The 14,122-nt window shown below is 42.1% G+C and overlaps 1 protein-coding gene across 7 annotated transcripts in view; it reads right to left on the bottom strand.

The window, feature by feature from the left end:
• LOC128873116 (RNA-binding protein Musashi homolog Rbp6) overlaps positions 1-14,122 on the bottom strand; it is a 760,808-nt gene that overhangs the window by 26,293 nt on the left and 720,393 nt on the right. The window contains exon 12 of one of the 7 annotated variants that reach the window (XM_054116428.1): positions 10,709-10,780. The exons of 5 other annotated variants lie outside the window; for them this stretch is intronic. In XM_054116428.1, coding sequence (XP_053972403.1) covers positions 10,709-10,780 — 72 coding nt within the window. Of the gene's footprint in view, positions 1-10,643; positions 10,781-14,122 lie in introns of all 7 variants that reach the window. One more of the 7 variants, XM_054116432.1, reaches the window with a different exon arrangement.

The raw sequence follows: 14,122 nt of genomic DNA on the forward strand, positions 1-14,122 counted from the left end.
AGAGAGAGAGAGAGAGAGAGAGAGAGAGAGAGAGAGAGAGAGAGAGAGAGAGAGAGAGAGAGAGAGAGAGAGAGAGAGAAATGAAAAAAATGAGGAGAAAAATATATATCGCGCAAGGGATCTCGGGTAAATGGTTTAAAGTCGGTCTGGCCGCGCAAAGGCGGTCCATCGAAACATTAGCGCGGCGCTGAACATCGGCGGAGAAAGAACGGCGCGGTAAACAGAGGAGAATGGACAGGACACGGTGAAAAGACGGGGAATGAAAACGGGGATACACACCAGTGAATTATAGCCATTGTTGAACTCGTACAAAGCGACGGTGGGGCGTGTACAGAAGGGGGAGTCGATTCGAAATCTGCGTGGACCTGCGAGAATCGTGGGCGGTGAATCGACAGCGATGCCAGATAAAGAGGGCAAAGTTAAATCAATGAAACACGGGCCGATTTAAAATCTAGGTCGAAGAATTTCGTGGTGCATGTGTAGTCCCACGGAAGCCTCTATTTTACGTTTCGTATTACATAGGGCGAAGTATAAAAGAAATTACAATAGACTGAAAAAACTAAGAAAAATATTAAAACTCAAGAGACAATATTTATAAAATAAATACACCAGAGACGTTCTCAAACCAGAGGACCGAAACGTGGAATAAAGGTCTTCTTAAGAACGTAAAATTACCTTCTCTTTATTAATATATAACTACTCCCAAAAATAGTGAATCCACTTAACGACTTCTTGGTTCAACACGGCCACGGGCCGCGCGGTTCTTTCGAAGTTGTTCCAGCAGAATTGCTTTGCTAATCGAGCACTTCCTTCTCTACTTTTGCGAGTACAATTTCCCCCTAGATTTCTTAAGCCCTCTTTTAGATCGACCCGCGCACGAGGGTGCAGTTTCGCGAAAATAAGCTCTGGAAGCGGATACTCGCTGGAAGGAATCGATAAGGGGTAGTTGAAACTTTCTACGGGACATAAAATATTAAGAACCGTCGCTAAAGCCAGCTCCAGGTTAATTGGGTTAGCGTTGCCGTGTACGGAGTTTGCAGCACATGGTTCGCGGGTCTATAGGAAACTAAAGGAAACATCGAATCCGAAAGAAAAGCTTGAAGTCGACGAGCCTCGTGGGAATCGAGGGAGGATCGGCAAACAGATTCCCCGAGATTGCAGAGTGATTGAACGGAGTCGTCGAGTGGAAGAACGTTGAATTTTCTCCGTTTCTTCGAGGAACAGTTGGGTATGGAATCTGAAAATTTTCAAGTGTATTGCATTTCGAATTGTACGCGACGGGACCGAGGCAATGACGGAACGAGTGCGCTCTCGACTCGTTAACTATTTTTGGCGCAAGAATTTGACCAGTTTTGAGATCTTTTGGGCTCGGGTGGTCTAAAGAAAATTAAAATGACAAATATTTATAATTTCAAGAGCAAAAGACATTCGTTTGTGGAATCTCGTTTCAGGGACTGTAACCGGTGGGACTGATAACCCGATAGCGCGAGAGGGTGAACGGGACCATAAATCGCGGATCGACGTGATTTGTATGTGGGTATCACGCCGCTTAATGGTGTGGCTTGTCTCTATCGTGCTGGGGGCCGGAAGTTTCGAGCCGCTGCAGCTACAGAGGAATATTCGCCGCGTTCCTCTATCGCGTGGCGATTTACGTGACTTCATGTCTTTTTCTCCCTGCACGGGGCAGACTATGAATGGAAATGGCGCGGTTAGAACGCGTAGGCTACGCGTTCGTCACTGGATTACAGACTTCCAAGGAAACGTGGGACCCGCGAAATAATCAGAAATCACTGGAGAACGGTTTCACCGGCACTCTCGTCTTCGATAAAGGTACTACGTTCTGGTGGAGCACGACGAACGAGGGTTCCGTCTCTGATTCAGTTAACCGATAGCAGAGGGGTCCAATTTTGTATAAGTCATACAAAAACAATATTCGTACAGAATAATAATCAGTCCCTGTTTTTCGTTTCCGATCGTTACTATGGTACTTTTGGTACAGCGTCACAATAAAATTCGTAACTTGTTTATCGCGACAGTAAATAGCACGAAAAAATTCGCGTAGCATTTCCACGAGTATGTTAACAAGTGTCCAAAGTTTCGTTCTAATCCGTCATGTAGTCTGCGCTAAAAAAAAAATTGCAAATATCGTTCGTTTCCCGGTTCATTAGGCGAGACCAAAACGCCTACCTCCTCGACGGGGGACACTCAAACACTGGAACCTCGTTCGCCGTGCGACTTCGAGACTGTGTCGTACCAGAGATGGGGACATAAAGAACGAAATCGGAACGCTGTCAGGCGGAATGACGAATGAACCGGAAAACCTTGCCGGTGGACGTTTATCGGACGTTTCGTAAAAAGAAAAGGGGGCCACGTGTCAGGGTGGCGGAAATAGGTGGCGAGTTTCTGTATTTCACGATCCATGGTCGTCGATAGGGCAGCGGGGTATCGATACGTTTCTCCCTGCGCCCGAAAACCGAACCTGAAAGCGCAGCTGCTGGTAATGCGCGGATCCGATGGCTGGCGGGTGATTCTTAGAGGCACGATTCGATCGTTTTCATTGAAACGACGGACGGATAAAGATCTAGGCCAAGAGTTCATCTATTTCGAGTGTATCTCCAGCTGACGCAGATACGATTGAGAGTCCGGATAAGGGGATTGGGCGGATATCCACTCGCGGTGTATGAAATATCGGCGGGCAAGAAAACTGTGACATTCTGACAGAAGAGTGATTTCGAAGCGGCCGAGGTTCGCGCGGGCAACGTTTTGTCGTATCGCGTCAGGTGGGCCAATTAATTCCACGATCCGTGTAACGTCGACTCGAGTGAATCGAAACACCGGACGCGACCGATCAATCGAATAACATCCGCCAGTTATGCCCCTCGAGCGACGGTTTTTATGGAATTAGCGTATGTTACGCTCGAGAAATTATCGAAAGCGAAACGATAGCGCGCGATTTAATAAATGGGATTGGCTTCGAGGTATAATAAATTGATACTGACGTTTAGGCAGTGAACGAAACATTAATCTTCGCGATTCAAGTCTTCCGGGTAATCGTTTGACGAGGGTTCGCGATCAAAATTTCAGAGTAATGAAAAGTGTCGATCGAGCGAACGCGTTATTTACGTGTTTCGCGAAAATAAAATCATTCCTAGATTGGTGCGACGATGTTTTAGGTACAGCTGATAAAATGCACGGGTCTGCGAGAGAAGGTTTCCATGTAGGTGATCATTTGCAACGACCGTCGAACTGTTTTCTTGAAAGAGGAATGGATGTTGGAAGATGTATCTTGATATATCGGTAAAATACGTCTTCCTGAAATATTAGTTACGCAGTACAGGACAAATGAAGGAGTTAGCCATCAATCTTCATGATGTACATATATACTGTATTGGTAATTTCTTGATAATTCAGATGTTCCGAGTATGGGCTTTCTTCAAAATATTCTACGATTGTTTGGAATTCATTACAATGGCGAATGTTCCATATGTTCTCCAGTGACAGAACATATAGTTATAAGCTGTCCCATCATTGCAATACTAAATAAACGTGAAATGTTCTACCACACCTAAATTGTGAAAAAATCACCAACACAGCACAAAGTGTTCTCTAATTTATAGTACAACCGAAAATAAAGCGTTTCCATGTCTAAAAATGTGTCGAAAATGTAGAACAAAATTTTTGTACAAGTGATTCCGTTTTCGAGATAATCGACTCTGAAACTACAAGCGGCATGCGCCAATTTGATTGACAAGCTCGTTCGCGCTGGATCATTATTTCATCCAATCGGCGCTTTTGATGTTTCCGTATAAAATACAAGTTTTTCTTCATAAGGTACTCCACGTATCGTGCACAAACATGACAAGCGCCAGCAGCGGGAACAGAATTTCACTTAAATTGACGCGTGCCCCAGAAATGTTCAAAGTTAATCGTCTCGGAAAGGAAACCAACTACAGAAAAATCGCAAGATACATTTTCGATGCATTTTTACGTCAAGAATCGCTTACACTCGATTGACCAACGTGTTACAGAACATATAAAAGTACAATATAACGTGAAAGTAATTGGTACTGCAAGCTGAGGTAAACTAAACAGGACGAAGCGATAAGAGGGAAGATTTGCGATCGGTTAACGAAACTTTCGCGACGACGTGATTCTGTCGTAAGGATTCTAGACGAAGAAGTGTTTAAAATGCAATCTCGTAATCGTGGTTTTCGTGACTCTATCGTTGGTGAAAGTGAAAAAAAGCAGGCTCGTTTCCCGGAAATGTACTTAGAGCGCGTGGCTTGGAACAGAAGCAACACACTGGACGAATCACGTGTTCAATCAGCAGTGACGTCGGCGGTTAAAGTTGATTATCAGCGGGCTTGTTAGTTGGCACGCCCTCGTGCAAACGACGAGAAACGCGAAGCGTCAACAAAGGAAACACTTTTAAAACATGGTTAATCTGCACATCCTAAACTACGCACACGTATAATTCAACGATAAAAATATCGAATAATAATCAGTAAAACCTTGAGCGTATCAATAGGCATAAATATGGTGAAAAAGTATAATCGATCGTAAACGTCGAAAAATGTCTAACAACTACGTACGCGTGAAAAAAGTGTGGTCTCACTCGGCTATACTAATTAGCGTTCTAACACTAGTGTCAAGTAAACTCCAACGATGTTTAAACAGTAACAACGGTCGACGTAACAGGTATTAGTAACTAAGTATATCAAAAAACGAACTATTCGTAGATACAGCGGGTGGTTAGTACAATGAAAAGGATAATACATAGTATATATATATACGTATTAAAGAGATATTGGACAGTTAAATCTGCGGATATACACACGACACACAAAAGTAAAGGTATCACTCTCATACTATCTACGCACTAATCTACTGTTCTATCAAATTGATCTATGAACTATGGATCGACGATCTCGAGGCTACGGTTGGAATCACAGCAGCCTCAAGGTTCGCCTTCTTCGTACTACTGTGTCTATAACCATTTAATCAAACTGAGACGACACTTAAGAATTGTCTTCCAATAAATAAAGATACTCTTTACGGTCGGTCGACGTGTTCTATGTTATGTCGAAACTCTGACTAGAGCCTAAACAACGATAAGATTGCCAGCTGGTCTTCGTCTTACCGAAACTCGAATCGTTCGATTTTTGAAGGAACTCGTTTCGCGTTCACAGAAATGGATACGTTTCATTTGATTTCTTGCTTCGCGTAAAACGCGTGGCAGCGGTGGCAACCTTAACCGATAACTATGTTAATTACTGTAAACGTTAAATTACAAAAGTCAATTCGACAACGACTCTCTTTAACTACTAACTGCTTCTAACCAGAGACTATACGTATCCGTTCAGCTCGAATTGTCTAAGTTGTCTACGTTCTTGTACCACCACGGGAGGATTTGTTTATTTACGATACGTGGAAAAAGTAAACGCGACAAACGCGTGACGAACGGTCGGCGAATCGGTCGAATCCTGCCGTCGACACGGAGGCGCGCGAAACATCCCGATCGATCATCAACAGTCGCCCCCGTCGTGGTCGCACTAGGTCTGATTACTATGAATAATGTATAATAATAAAAAACCACTTTATATACGACGACGTTTCTAAGAGACAGTAGGTTTAGGTAGATGGTAGATTACTCGCCCCTAGGTGACTGCATCTTCAAGGTAGTCTTCGTCATCGTTCTCGCCAACAGTCCTGTCCCAGACGTCTCCCCTCCTCTTTTTGCGATTACTCGACTCAAATTAATTCGTGTTTCGCGCGTTACGAAAGTGACCCATAGCCGGTGCCGATCGACGCGTTGAACGAACGCCCGAGAATCGTGTTTCGAATGAAAGAAAAACGAACGAGAAGCGAAGAGACCGCGCGTCGAGTGCGCGAAAATGCCGGCGATTCGAAATGGCGGCGACGACGGCGGGAGATTCGAAATAAACGAAAACGAAATCATGGATCTTCATCGACAGGTCGTGGGGCCACTGTTGTCAGGCTATGGGTCGCGCGGTCAAGGAGAAAACTTTGTATTTTAAACAAAAACGTGAACGAACTGCAGTTTTCACTAGAACTAACAGACATCGAACCTGAATGCATGCACTTCCCCGATGGAAATTGTCGGACAATGATCGCGTACGAGAGTCGGGGCCAGGCCATGATTTAGGACAGCCCATACCTTCTCATTCACCGATGGGAAATCCTTTCCGTGTTTGCGTGTCGGCTCGGAAAGGATTCGAGGCTTATCTTTCCCATGCTACATACGTATTGTACACATAAATCTCCCGTTTTACGTCGTCCCCAAAAAACAGGTCTAAAGACGTTAGGCTAAGTTCTAGTGAAAACTAATGTAGCGGTTTTAGGCTTCTTTACTCATACGAATAATAAAACTGGAAGTATCTTGGAAGTATCTATTTACTATGAGCTAGGCAGTCATCCAACACCAGTACGAGATACGGGATTTACGTACATAGTATATATATAGTATGTTTGTACATATATATACGTATATGTATACATATTAGTTAAAGAAACTCTCGTTACCATTACTTTTCAGCTATTCTAGGCACTATGGAGAAGAGTACGACACGTAGAAAGTAGAATATAGGAAGAATACAGTTTAATGGAGAAGAGTACGCTACGTCTGTTGTTTATAAAACACGGTTATTTAATACACCCGATATCAACAAATTTCATAACGGTTTTATATAAAGTTCTGTTCTGTGTGAAGCTTTGTTGATTAAATTTCAAGCGTTCGTTGCATCTGAGTCCACGTTCGACAGGGACAGTGTGCAACAACGACAGAAGGATCATGTAATTACTAAGAGTATAGGCGATTAGAAAATTTAAATCGAAAATGGATCATTTTCCTGTGTAATCGTAGTTACGTTTACAGTGACTGGGAAATATCGAAGAAGCTGCGAGAATTTAATATTATTAACATGTATTTTGTCAAAAGATCAACGCGTCAAAAGCTGTTTATCCTTCATTTCCCATTCCCCACTTCGATCTAAGCAATAATTTCGCCCGTCCCCGAGGTGCGGCATGCCCCAGTTTCCAGAATCGCCCTGTGTACACGAACAACGTCAAACTTCGTCGCGGAGATCCACGAAAAGGAAAGATCAGCCTCGGCCAGAAAGTTTCGGGAATCTTGTATCAATCCGAGTAAACAGAAGTCGCTTCGCGAAACAGAAATGCATTGCGAGCAACGACGAACGGTCTTGGCGGACAAACGGGATTTGGAGCAGAAGGGGATGGTGGGAAAAGATTGAAAAGATTCGACGAAAAGTAATTCAAAGTTTCGACGCACGGGTGAAATCGTTCGGAGGCGACTACCCCAACCCCCTAAATCGCTTCTTCGATACTTGCCCTGTCGAGTTACGTCTCGCTGTTCGTCTGAAATACTAATTACATATCGCTGATCAAGGAACAACGCCGCGAGATGTATCCTTTACCGATCGGCTGTCGAAGACCAGCGTAGATTACGCGAAAGAACTTTGTTTTCGATTAACCAGCAAATCCGGTTTATCGAGCGATTCTATCGGCTTCTGTTTATTTTTATTTCCCTCTCGTTGATCCCCGTTTCCACCGAAATTCCTGAATCGGTCGGTGATTAACGGTGTCGATGTTTTATTTTTTTTTTTATTTTTTTTTATTCCTCTCGCGCGTCGCAGGCAGCCCCACCCTCTCGTAACAGAATCAAAATTCTATTATAGCTTTTTTCCTACCTTTAATCGGCGACACGGTGGAAGCAGCGCGTGTTATTGTTTGAATAAATCCATGCTCGCGCGGTGAAAAACAGCCGGTCGACGATCTTTTCAGCGTATTAAATTCCGTCCGACTGCGCGTAAAATATTTGTTTTTCCTGGACGACGGAAAATACGGACATCGCGGGACGTCGATGGGATCGGATCGAAAGATTATTTTCAGGCTGCGTTCAGGGCTGGGGAACCTTTTGGCATTCTGGTTCGCCAAAACCGTGAACCTAGATAAATACACACTATTTTCTTTGGAAATTCAAAAATGAGAGAGTTTACGTTTATTTTTTTTTTTTTTTTTTTGTTATTTGTTTTTGCCGTTTGATAGAGAACCAATCGAAAAAAGCAAGTCGAAAAAATACTCTAATATTGAATAGTGGATAGAACAGTTAACTTTCTAAGATTTAAAGACGGCGACTTATTTGTGCATTTTATGTTTAATTTATAAACGAAGAAGGTACGTAATTAATAATTTTGATGAAATACCTCAAAACAGCGGAGGTTCCCCCATTCCTGGTCTACATCGATTCGTTTCTATTTAATAAGTCCGGTATTAATATTCACCCCCCCCCACCCCACCCCCGTCAGAAATATACGAGAATCAAACCAGTCGCGTTAAAAAACTGCAACTGGACGCTTCCTTTCTGCGTCCGTCTACCTCAGACTCTCTCCTCTTCGTGGCGATGAAACCGCCTGGCTGTCCGTGTCTTCCGTTCTACTCGCAAAGAACTAAAGATCTTGCGGAGACGAGCGCTCGCCTCGCTCGTTTGTAATTAATTTCTGCCGCGTTTGCGTTTCACGGCTCCGCGCCAGAAACGGGAGGAATCTTATTCGATTAATGGACGACAAATAAAAATACCGGATAGAGAGATTTACGCGTATGAAAATCCTTCCAGCCGACAGTTGTTTACGCGGACTGTTTGCCTTTCCCTTGCAATCCCGAAAGTATTTGGAAGCTTTCGAATTCAGCGTTTGATTGAGATTAAAGCGATCATCAGCGGTCGAACTAGCAGTCTCGTTTCACTTACCACGTTTATTCGACTCGCTTTGAACATTCAACTCGTTTCGAGACGACAGAAATAATTTATTTGATATTTCAAATATACGAATTAAACTATCGAAAACTATTATCCAAAAATGCATCCCACTCACAAATGTATTACTACTCGTCGTTTTTATCCGTTATCTATCACTCCGACAAACTCCGCGCCTAATTTAGGAGCGATTGGTCCTGCCGCGAATATAACGCGAATAACGAACGACTAAAGTAAAATCGCGCTCGAATAACAATGTGGATAAAAATTTACCGGTATAACGCCCAATTTTTCAGCCGATGCAAATCTCGTTTCCTCTCCTCTTTTTCATGAATATTCGTACGAGCCCCGTCACGCGGATCGGATATCCTCGCTGACGAACGCGTATCATCGGCCTCGCTGACGAAATGGTTACAGGCGAAACAACGAACAAACGGATGCACAACTAACATACGGCGTTCCTTCTCCTAAGCATTCCATAAGTCTTAATATGTATATATATATAATATATATAAAACAGTATATGTACCAAAAATCCTACCAATTCAATACTATCGGCAACAATGCTCGAACTATGGGTACCTAAGATAACTAATTGGCAACAAAGACTCGTATCCAATTAATTAAGAACAAGTAACGTGGAACAAGTAACGTGTAGAGGGTTGGCGAGTTTTATGGTGGTGTTATGTGCCGCGTGGTGAGAGGGGGTGTGTCTGTGTTCGAATGGACAGATGTTATCGGGCAGGCCCGTGAACGTTGCGCCGAATTTATGGTCGGACGGCACTGAAAATGATGTCGGGAGATTTCTAAGCGATGAATTCAATTTAGCATACAATACGCATGCGCGTGTAGTCGGGCAATGGTTGAATTGGATCGTTAATATTCGGTAAATTGACGATCCGAATGGAGATGTGGAACGTTTTAAATTTCAAGTGAAATTATTGCGTGGGCCAAAGCTCGAGAGTTTGAAACACCCAACGATCTGTATAAATATTCTCTCGGATCGAATCGATTATTGTGTAATATCAGGATTTACTATTTATTATTTCTATTTAGTCACAGGAATTTTTCTAAACGTGTGTCTTCTAATGATCAATTATTCAGCCCAAGTTACAGATTTTAATAGGAAATTAATACCACCCTTGAAACATCTTATTTACTGTTTTTCCTGTTTGCTACTCTTATTTACTTCAATGAAATTTATTTTCGATACACGCGGATTGATTGCCGAACAAAGGTGCCTCTGATCAGAACTCGTATTCTGTAACGTCGTTTTCATACAAATAATAAAGCACATCGTTACGATGTCGACTGGCTAATTATCTACATATTTCGACCATCGACCGACTCCCATTGTACTTTAATAATTACTGCATCGATCGGAGAATAATGCCGCCACTCGAGCGACTCCGCTTCGAGCGCAATTTTGTTTTCAATTCCGTTATAAAAACTTTAATTACCAGAGGCATTGTGCGTCAACGGAAACGTCACAGAATTTTGAAACGCCAAAAACTGTCGACCGAACTCAGACATGGGCAAAATTCTAAATAAAAATTCCAAGCCACGAAAGGTACAACCCTTCGTCCGTTACTCGTTAAATAAACATTAAAATATGCATTACAGAATAATACATTTCACAACGAAAAGAAATTGAAATTTAATTGTTCTATCGAATACGTACAAATTATTTATTAGTTATTTTTTACTTAAATAAAGTTTCACCCAAATCTGATTGAATGTCACTTGGAGATGACGAGTAAGAAAAGGTGTTCTGTGGAGGTGTGCGTGTGTCATGTTTGTGTTCGTGTGCATGGAATTTGGGTACGTACTACGTACTACGGATTACGGTTACCGTCAACACGAGCGAGAACACGAGAACTTGGTGGAACAACCTGGCACTTTGGGGTTGAAGCTTACCGGTGCAACCCCCGCTGGGGCTCACGGACACTCGGCCCACCCTTGGCCCCAGTGCGCGGTACACGACCGCTCCTACCCAACAACAGACATCACCGATCTTATATTATGCACACTTTTCCCCGGGACATCGCGATTACAGAAGTTTAACATGTGTGAATGGTCCAGTTACTTCAGACTAAAATACACCCGGCATTACGAAAATATTTTAATCGAGCTGATTCAGTGCAGATATCGACAAGTCGTCACAATTAATTTGTAAAGCAACCTGTGTAATGTATACATGCAATAAATCAGCTTGATAAAAATGTTTCCATAACCAAATCCAAAGTAACTGGACTAAAAAATATGGTTACGTTTGCGCTAATTGTACGATCGTGAGAGCTATCGTTCTGTTGCTGGATTAAACCCCTTAAACATCTCCCTAGTATCGAAGATGACTATAAACTAGGCTCGAAATGTCAAATAAACATGTGCAACGTTTTAAAACATCATAATTCCCCAAAGAGAACCCAAAACTAGTATTTTATTTATTTTGATCTTCCTCAACGTAATTCAAACCTTCGACGAGATTCGTATTTGTTTAGATACTTCAGCGCCGTAAGTCAACAACGAGTCGGCACACAGCGATAAAGCAGTTGTGTTAAGGAGGGCGAAATGTAAATCCATGAGTTCTAATTACAGGGATGCGAGTAACGCGATGTTTGATATTGTTACGTCGACGACGGGAACTCGCTTAATCCAGCATCGCAAGTTTCGAGTGCGTCCTAGAAAATTCAAGTCGAAGTTGTTCCGCCTTCAACTTTCCTCGTTGCGTACCCGTACAGGCAGAACTCCACTCGTGTCCACGTGCATACAATAGCGCGAACCGTAATTTTTTGTTCCCCCCCTAATGTAAGAATACGATGAAATTTCAGTGGAAAAGTGCGGTGTGATGGGAAGTAATAAGTATCGGGTGAATATATAGATGTAATCAAGATAGATACGGGAGTATCTCAAGCAGGAAGCGTACCGATCGCGTTAGGTGACGCCTAGCTCATAGTAAGTCTAACTGAAAATCATCGTCCCACGCTGAAAAAAAGATGTCCGTTTCTCTTTAACTTTGACTCGGCTCCACGATTCACGTTCTCTACTTGGTATAAAAATTTGAACAAACGCAATCGAAATGGTCGCTTTCTCTCAGCATGAGACACCATGGATGTTCTTTCCCCTTTCAATGCCATCCGTTTGCGTGGTAGTTTTTATTTATTACAGACATTCATTATTTATAATCCTTAATTATTATAATAATAGAGCATCAGCGAATCATTACATTGTGTCGTTAATATGTACGCACGTGTAAATAAACTTGTTTCTCTCGTTTTGCTCCAGAGTAATCTCTGATGGACATATTTAGGTGTTACGTTTGTTTGTTCGTTTGTTTTTTTCTTTTTTTTGCTCTCATTTTATCTTTTCATTCTTTTAATTACCGAGTACCCATGAAACGTTTACAAAACTCTCGTGACTGCGGATGTCCTCTTATTAATTTGTTTCTCGTCTTATCGTTGGTGTTTTTTAATAAATTGCCCGAACCCTGGTCAAAAGATGGTGTCTGGGGATCATCCCGGGTTTTGTCCTTACAAACATCCCCTCCGAGGCGCATCGTCGTTAGAGCACAGAGTTTTCAAAGAAGAAGCGTCGTTTAAAAAATTTACATCAAGAAAGATATATGTATATATATGTATAATATATCATTCTCACCGGCCAATGAGTCGCGCGTCGTCGATAACCACGTATAAGAATACTCGAAGAGTTTTCCGAGGAAAGCTTGCGTAAATAACATATACCACCGACTCGCGGCGAAACGAGGTTCGAAAACAAAACGTTCGAGCGACAAGAAACGTTATAGTATTTCGAATAATAATAACGTTCGTCGAAAATTCATAACGACCTTAAAATATATCATTCGAAAAAAGCAACGGCGATAAATATTTTCAAATCGACGATCACAATCGCTCGTGTAAATCAGTATAAAATCTCTCTTCTCCACGCAACCGGGCGATCCTTGCGTTATCAAAATCTGTGGATGGGCAAAATCTTATTCGAATAACCCGAGATGAATGAAACGTAACGGTTACTCGGATGAATTTTTGCTCGTTTAAACGCGAGATGAATATCTTCGTCGTACAATTTCGTATTTTAATTTCGATTCAACAGATAAAAGAAAGGTTCTTTTTCAAATCGTTGTTCGAGATTTGCGTTCAGATAAGAATTTCGCCCACCACTGCCCGAAACAGAAAGACCACGAGCACAAATTACGACAAACGAGTTCAATTATCGCGACGATTCCCATAAATATTTTAACATCATGGACGGTATAATGTTTCGAACGTTTCCAAAATTTCCCAGCTCGGTGACGAGAACTACGCGCGTCTTCAAGCATTCTTACGGATGCCTCGCGGCGCTTTCTCGACGACGCAAATAATTCGGTGAGCGCAAAAGGCGGTCGATCGATCGGATCCCGGATCGGGCAACGTATTATAGAAACCCACGCGCGATCACAGCGATATAACAACAATCTTACGAATAGCAACAATCGGACCATAGCTCGATAACGTTAACCGACGTCGTTCTGATCGAGTACCACACAGGACTAGGGATGGGCAATAGTTTATTCGAATAATGTTCATACATGTCGAATGAAAATACAGCGATTTATTCCATACGATTATTCTATTCAACTGTTATCGAAGTAAGCTTTCACTCGCTCAACGAACGATTATGAAATACGATATTATGTTGCAATTGAGTAATTATACAATGAAATTTAGTAGAACAATTTGATAATTCAGATTGAAGTTTGTATTGAACGAATAACGCGCCAGGAAATGTCTATCTTTTATTTGTTCTTCGTATCCAAATAAGAATTATATACAACAATTTTATATAATTCAGATTAAAAATTTTACTGGACGAACAATGCATGAAACGTTTGTCTTTTATTCGGAATTCGGATTTCGCAAAAACCTGCCCATCTCTGTTGAGGACGCGTCATTCTTTTTTCACTTTATCCTTTTTTTTTTTCTTTTCGCAGTAGCAAACGATAAATCGCCAAGGATCGACCGAGAGAATCAATGAAGGAAGCAACGGAGGGCCGAAAGTTCTCGCACAGTGATCGCGACGAACAATGTCTCATTTATGTTTTTGTTTCATTTTAAATAGGAGGACGGTGACGTTAACGCGAGCGAACTATAGCCACGCATAAAAGTATCAATAATATTGTTTAAGCATCGTGTCGTTAACATATGTATAAGCTCAGGACAGATGTGTCTTCTCTTTGGCATCAGCTTATTACACCATTGACTCAATGTCTCTCTCGCTCTCTCTCGCACTCTCTCTCTCTCTCTCTCTCTCTCTCTCTCTCTCTCTCTCTCTCTC

This window comes from Hylaeus volcanicus, chromosome 3 (genome assembly GCF_026283585.1).
Source record: "Hylaeus volcanicus isolate JK05 chromosome 3, UHH_iyHylVolc1.0_haploid, whole genome shotgun sequence".
Lineage (NCBI taxonomy): Eukaryota > Metazoa > Arthropoda > Insecta > Hymenoptera > Colletidae > Hylaeus > Hylaeus volcanicus.